Here is an 8,066-nt window from a genome sequence, read left to right as displayed (position 1 = left end):
AATAATCATTACCTATTTCAACTGAAATTAGATCTTTATCTAATATAGCCCAAACGTATTACAAATATCCTTAAAATCCCTACTGCTGATTTTGAATGGGCTGTATAGTGAAAAAACAAATTTTGTTCCAACACAATAGGAAGAATCACCATAGATCTTCAGTCGAGGACTCCGACCTTTGTCAGGTGTATGACTCGCTGTTTTAATGTTTCGGAAGTCGTTGAATGACGTCGGTCGGAGTTCTCGACAAAAAATTATAGTCTTCCTATTCTGTTGGAATAAAGTTTAAACTTTTTCAATATCGAATTTATCAACACAGATGAGCTTTCATTACGCTAAATAGAATGCATTTGATATTACCTTTAATAGTATGACATCAACGGTTGTTTACAAATTAAACCTTGAAGTACATTGGATTGACCGTAATGTTCAAATGCCAGAATCACAATGTTGTCTTCTTTGTCAGTCATAGAATCTGCCGATATGTTGAAGCGCTATCTAATGGCGTGCTTGGCTGGGGGTGTCTTGTTCATCATCTATCTTCTGTTGAAGACCAGCTCCTTTGCAATCGGGAGTGTGCCTAAAGCTGTAGTTACAAGAACTGAGGATTCCAACGTCATGTCTAAGTATGCATTTTAATGATATATATTTACATTCACGTATCGCGTTAAAGTTTGGTTATTAAGTGCTGGGTCAGTTTTGCCCATCACCGTCACTGTCTACGTGGTTTGTTACGGCAAAGAGCGATCATACCGGCTATACACTCAGATACAGATACGTTATTCGATGGTCTAATATACATATATCAATGACATTTAAAGTGCGCTTCTTTTTCTTCTAAATATACGAATAAGTAAATAGACGAATAAGATGTATCAATTATTTTTATCATACATTTTAATAGCGAACACAAGGTTAATCATCTTTCATAATGTTTAACTAAAAGTTGTCAACCTGATCCCTTCGCCCAAAGCTCTGATTGGCTAATGAACTAAATTAGCCTGATGAAGTTAGCCTGCCATCGTAGTTCAATAACATGCCTTTTCTCCCATTTTTCTATCATACTAGAACAGGAAGTCTATTTGACGAGCCGGCAACTACTACTACTGAAGTTGATATCAACCTATACAGCATACGAAATCCACATTTAGGTCCACTTTTCAACATATCCCACGACAACATTATAAACTTTAAACATTATCCATACTGGAACTCCTCTTTCACCTTTAGGCAAAACTCAAACTGGAAAAACTCTGTAAGTCACAAAACAGCTTTTGATTTTTGTTCAATGTTTTATCATACATACAGCACTTAGATCATCATTTGTAATGATTCTAGTTATGCTAGTGTTATTACATCTTTAACTTTACATTAAACTGTAACTTCGCTTTAATTTCCGTGTGCTCATGAATCATTTACAGTTCTCAAACGGATATTACCATTTAAAAAGATCGTCTTAGTTTGACGCAAATCAGCATTTTGTTTTTACTTTAAGCGCATTAGTACATTAATTTTGTATTTTTCATGGCGTAATTGATAAGGGTCAAGGCTCTTTGACTTTGCGGACAATAATTACGTCATTACATGTCTTTTGCTACTTTTGAATCCCAAAAGTTTGATATATCTGAAAATGACAACCCGTAACATTCCATGTTTAAACAATATTGCAGACTTGCACTGAATCACTACAGAAGAAAGCCTTTACGTCTAAAGACTTCGGACAGATCTTTCGACCTGATATTCAGATGTTGATAAATAGCGATTTGTTTGATGTTAATGAATACCGGCGGCTGAAACGATGGACAATACCCTATGGATACGAGTATAGGGGCCGGAGCATAATGTATGAGGGTAAGTAAAAAGGTTATTTTGCAACAAATTTTACATGCTAATTTCTTATTATGATATAATGATAGTCTTATTAATGATTTGCTGTTTACCATTGTTGAAATAGTGGCACGTTCGAAAAGCACAAAGATACAACATGGAGAACTGTGCAAATTTCACGTAGACAGACAATGTATCCAAATATCATACTTGGAAGTATATTCTAAATAGCTATTTTTCCCATTAAATCTACATATGTATTTTATTTCGTATCTGATATATAAAACCCACCCAGCATATGCATCACTGCTTACGTTTGGGACTACAATTGACTATGCTTTAGTGCAATGCGATTAAGTCACAACTGCCCTAAAGAAGGTGACAACAAACAGGGAAACGTCGTTTAAATAAAACCCTTCCTCATGTACAAAAAAAAATCCCTGGTCAATGACTTACCGACCTCAAAACTATTCATGTATCTATGTAATGGTAATTTGATATCTCTCGTCAACAGAGGTCGGTGATACACTGAAAATGTTTCCTTCGGAGGACTCCATCTTTAAGGTCAGCAGGGAGGGACAGACAGATTGTATCTCATGCGCCGTGGTTGGAAACGGCGGCATCTTAAATGGCTCCCGGATGGGCAAGGAGATCGACGAGCACGACTTTGTATTCAGGTAAAGAAAGCCGTACACATCTTATTTTTAAAATTTGTTATACCGGTGTTTGCAAAACGTTTATCGTTCTGATTACAATGTGGTGATGAAAATAACAGTGTTCTTGTTTAATCATTTTGGCCAAAATCTAAAAGAAAAAAAAATCGAAAAGAACTCCTACCCACCGACATTGACTATATTATCGGTATTGTTGAACAGGCAATGTGGTTTTGACGTTTGGTAATCAGCTTATCTCCAAGTAGACAGGGTGGTTGTCTAATGCAAGAGCAGCTGTGGTAGAGTAATCCCAAAGCAGCTGTTTGAATCTGGCTTGATTTGCATTGGCCAGGGCCTGTGTTACAATAACCAATACATAGTTGTTGTCAGCTGTCACTGTTGCGGCTGTAGGAGGTAACTTAAAGTTTGTACAATAGTGTCTGTCTCTGGTATACATTGTGAATCTGAGTGGTTATTTTCATTTTTTGCCATTGGTGTCGTTCCTTTCAGAAAATGATTTTGCTGTTGAGGTGTACATGATTGTGTGTTATATTTGGCAATGATAGGTAGGTCAACTTTAAAGTAAGTTTTTGGTTAAAGTCAATGTGTTTTGTATGTGATATAAAAGGAATGTCACACCACAAAAATCAACCCAACCGACATAAACCATGAGTAAGAGTAAGTCACAGAGTATGTTAACGTTACCTACTGTCAATCGTATCGATGTTGTTTCGAATGAGGGTAAACCAGGCATACACGAGAGGCTATGAAGACGACGTGGGCAGCAGAACAACTCACTTTGTGTTCTTCGATCGTTCCCTGACTTTAATGAAGCTAGAACACTATCCTGTTGGCCAGGTAAGTTTGGTTACGGTGTTTCTTAGACTTTGACTTTATTGACATAAAGAAATATCTATAGCAAACATGCTCGTTTTCCCAGGGAAACAAGCTGTGTTTCCCCATTAACCCTGGCGGTTTGCTGACCAAAACCGTTTTTTAAATATCTCTGGCAAATAACAAAGACTTTTTTTTCTAAAATTAGATTGTTTAAGTGTAAACGATAAAGAAACATTTTAAAAAGCGTGTTCCAATTTTTGTAAAAGCGGAAAATGCTAATAAGTCATACCTGTAAAAATGTAATAACATGGTAAAAAGGACCATGAAAAAAATGCCATTTATCAATAAAAATTTTAAAAAATCGTTACAAATGTCTTACCGACCGGGGTCATAAATCTGTGATAAAAAAATCATATTGCAAAAGCCTTGTAAGACATTTTGTACCAATTTGAAATTTAGAATAACCAGAGAGCACATATAAGTCGACCTAAACCATACAATGTACGGATTAACAATAAATGATAGATTATACCATTGTGAATACAGGCAAAGTTTAAAAAACTAGCTATATTCACATCAGGTTTATCCCTACCACCTAGTAAACGTAAGTATGGTAACAACAATTTTAAAGCTCTTCGAGTTTTGTTTGTTATTTGAAAATTTACACACAAACATGTAAACAACTAGAAAGGCCGACATTTGCTTAGGAGCAAATACAGAATATTTCAGCCATACCTTTTCCCATGTAACATAGCCCTTAGCGATGACGTCATCGGTCAAGTTACCCGGGGCGCTTCGCTGTTTGCATCCTCGGAGCGATACCCGGAAGCCAAGATTCGTCGACAAAAACTTACCGAAAACAACATATTGGGGTCGAATTGTATACTAGCAGCGATTTGAATCCGCTACGCTAATTTTACACTAAGTAACTGGGCACTAAACGGATGCTAAAATCCCCTGTGACTACAAAATAATGTGGGACTATCCCCGGTCGCGGAAGAAATGAGGTGTGCATCGTTAACAGTAACTTCTCCCAAAAAAATGAAATAATATTGTGAACTGATTTCAGGTCAAAATGGTCCTTACCCAATATGCACCGGGCCCATATGGAAGAATGTACTCAACCACAGCAGATCCTATGCATAACTAATTGGTTTACATTGGAATCGCCAGCTCCTATTTTTTCGAAAGTGAAAGAAATCACCACACCTTACGTTCAGAAAATTTTCATCATGACATTACATGAAGCCATTCAACAATTTTCCAGTAAGATAACTGGGTTCAAGAACCGTTATAAGCTCATTGTGATGTGGGTACATTTATCACTGCAGTGAAAGTTTTTTTGGATTCAAATTGTGCATAAGTTTTACTAATTATCAAGCAGGTGCAGGTACTGTGTAGTAGGAGTGTTTGTTTTTATCAAGCTGAAAACTTAAGTCTTCTTCTTGTTATGTATAAGCCATTACCGAAATGGAGACGCGTCACAAAGTTTAAAAAAATTTTTACCGCCCTGTCGCTTTATATTTTTTTTCCTGAAACCTAACCTAATCTTGTCTTCGTGTAACAATTTGCTGCTCGTAGCGTGCGAGACCCGGAGGATAGGAATTTATACCTTGTTCGAGACTTTCTTTTCGGAAGTCAGTGGTGACACCCTGCAGCTGGCACTGAGAGTGTTTTTTTTGGGGGGGGGGCTCAAACTCTGGCATTTTAAAGTTACTTACAATTTGAATGTTCAAAGTTAATGCAGAACAACAACAACAACACTAGAAGCACCTACATTTTCTCGGGAAAAATACAGCACCTTTCTTTCCAGTCCAGTGAGAGAAATGTGACAACTATAGACAGGTGGCCACTCTGGAGAAAATGCTAAGAGCAATAAGTTAAAATTTCAGAACTCACTGATCTTTATTCATATAAACATTGCACAGGTAAGCCAATTGTTTAGATTTACAGTTCCAAACATTCTGACGAAAAATATTGATGAGAAACTTATCATTCTCGCCACTGTCAAACATACGTATCAAAACTAAACGCAAACTGGCCAATTTTCACGCGATTTCCGCCAAGTAACATTTCCTCGATTGTCTCAACAGACCCTGCCAAAGTCAAATCTACCAAAAATGATTGATATTGCCACGCGGAATGTTGGTAAATTCATCGACAAAGACTCTAACGTTCAAGGAACGCGTACCTTCTGCTACCGTCCAAATGACCCTGTCGTCCAAATCCTTGCAAACTACTATTTATACATAAGACCGGGCGTAGGGTGATCCGTCCGCTGTGTAGTCACGATATGCATGTGTTTCTATATACACGGGATTGGAAGGCCCAGCTTATGAATATTAATTAGCCTTCGTCTTCCTCTTCGCTGATTGGCTGGCTCATTAAATTCAATTAACTCGTTTCAGCCGACCTTGCAGGTGAGCTCTGTGGGGTGACGTCACGGCAGAAGGCCGAAAGAAAACCAATTTCCCCTCAGAAAAGTGCTGAAATTCATCATTTTAAAATAGTTTATGCCAAAAAATTTACTTGGATCATGTAACCAAATATCCAATACCTATCTATAACACATTTTAGGTCATTTAATTGTAATATAAGGGTACAGAGGGCCAAAATATACCGTTTTGGTCTAAAAATGACCATAAAACCTAAAAATAAAATAAAATCATTTTAGAGGTAGATATGAAAAAAAATGAAAAAAAAAACGTCTAGGGGTATTGATTCACTCTACCCTTGTGCCAAATTTCAAGTCATTCGGTCCAGGGACGGCGGAGATAACGTGTTTTGAAGATTTGACAGGAGAAAGATAGAAGAAACATTACGAATACAATATATTTCACCATACCATGGTATGGCTGAAATATAATTAGACGCAATCTTCCGGTCATAGGTAACAGTGGGGTTCAAGTAGCGCCAACCGACCATGCCAAACGCCTGTCAGGCTTTTTGCCAAATTGGTTTAGCTGCTAGGGTTATGATCTCACGGCCGCGGTTCGATTCCCGGGTCAGTCAGGGTATTTGTATATATTGTTTCTTTCTGCTCTACTCTTCCGTCTTGTCATTTAACTAACACATATTATTTGACACTTTTTATTTCATACATTTTTTTCCTCCAGAACATCACTTATATATTCGTGCCATGCCGGGAGGCAGACTATTCATATCTTAGGACAATAGGAAACGGTACCAACGTGTTCAAGGCGCCTCCAGAAAACGTGCGAGTCATCCACCCTGACTTCATGAGATACGTGCATTTTGTGTAAGTCGTATATAACTTCATTGTTTTACATACAATCGGCATTCAATTTTAGTTAATATTTGAAGTAAAGACAAGCACGTCAATAGAGTTGATATGTAGTTTTTTTTTTAAATCAAATTTATTGTTAACAATTGAAAATCTAAAGAGAAATGCAGTATAAAAGAATATTATCATGGTAACTAGATGGTCCCTGCAATGGGCTGGATAAAAAAATTCTTGGCAAACAACCTCAAAAATAAAAGATAGCAGTTTTCTAATTTTGTCAGTTTTCTAATTTTATGAGACAAACATCTATTTATAATTGATTTGGTTATATGGTCCACCATCTTCAGTTGGGGGTGTTGGATACTTGTTTGATTTTTAAACATATAATCAATTACATAAGATTCCATTCATGTAATACTATTGCAGTTGATAGGCAAGTTAGTCTAGTCTTACCTTCTCCGCTAGGTGGATGAGGGTGGATTCATTCCGACCAACAACTGGTGGCATCATGACCATGGTAGCCCTGCATGCCTGTGATAAGCTCAGCCTGTACGGAATGGGCTACAATTACAAGTACAGCAACCACTACTTTGACACGAGGTACCAGGAGTTCCTACCTGTGCTCCTGAGTCACGATCATACGCGGGAGATCAAGTTGTGGGACACCCTGGACAAGGAAGGAATAGTGTACTGGTACAGAAGGGACGTTTTCTAAATAATGTTATTGTGGACATGTTTCTAAGGGCCCCTTTCCATTAGGACGGCGACCGTGCTGCGCTCTCACTGCGACCTAAAAAGGATATATGTAACCTTCACTTTCACGCTGGTTATATTATACGAAACATTAAAGTGTGATTGGGAAGACAACAAAACACACAAAGTGTAAGAATATTCGTTTCTTTTCGATACAATTCGTTGAGCGATATGTCAAAATTTAGGTTGCAGAGAGCACGCTACGAGAGCACCGTCCTAATAATATAATGGAAGGGGGTGTAACAATGGGTTTGGGAGCAACAGTGTTTGTTGTCCTTCCTGCTCTCCCTTTCAAGGCCTTTGCTGTTACATCGACCCCGGAATAGTACTTTCAGTTAATTCATATAATAAATTAGCTCATGTATTACAAGTTTGTAAATACCATTACTTGATATCGTTATTTCACTCTATGTAATTGTAGTTATCCTTTAGGTCTAGTGTCTTTAAAAATTAACAATTTTGAATAGATCTCAGAAGAAAAAAGAAGTATATCTTCATAGATCTCATCGAATCAGCATACAATAAAAACATATTGCAATACTGTTCATGACAAAGTGATTTTTGAAAGAGTGGCAAGCTAAATGGAAAGTCATACATAACAATATCTTATGAAGTCCTTTGTAATTTTTGATTTAGCAATCTATGTTAACAGTATTCAGACCAGTCTTTTTGTCATCCTTTGACGAGAAGAGTGCCTAAATTATAATAAAATCTTTATCAAACCTGATGTAAAAAAATTCCATTCCATGTGA

At 37.2% G+C, this 8,066-nt stretch overlaps 1 protein-coding gene across 1 annotated transcript; it reads left to right on the top strand.

Moving 5' to 3' along the window:
- Positions 1–332: 332 nt before the first annotated feature.
- LOC118407349 (alpha-N-acetylgalactosaminide alpha-2,6-sialyltransferase 2-like) lies at positions 333–7,618 on the top strand. Its single transcript, XM_035807812.1, has 7 exons — positions 333–626; positions 1,069–1,255; positions 1,671–1,851; positions 2,342–2,504; positions 3,221–3,338; positions 6,434–6,576; positions 7,027–7,618. The coding sequence occupies exons 1-7, from the start codon at positions 448–450 to the stop codon at positions 7,274–7,276; spliced, it is 1,221 nt and encodes a 406-aa protein (XP_035663705.1). The 5' UTR covers positions 333–447; the 3' UTR covers positions 7,277–7,618.
- Positions 7,619–8,066: the final 448 nt, after the last annotated feature.

This window comes from Branchiostoma floridae, unplaced genomic scaffold (genome assembly GCF_000003815.2).
Source record: "Branchiostoma floridae strain S238N-H82 unplaced genomic scaffold, Bfl_VNyyK Sc7u5tJ_1320, whole genome shotgun sequence".
Classification (NCBI taxonomy): Eukaryota; Metazoa; Chordata; class Leptocardii; order Amphioxiformes; family Branchiostomatidae; genus Branchiostoma; species Branchiostoma floridae.
The sequence above is the reverse complement of the archived record's forward strand: the minus strand, read 5'-3'. Positions and strand labels throughout refer to the sequence as shown.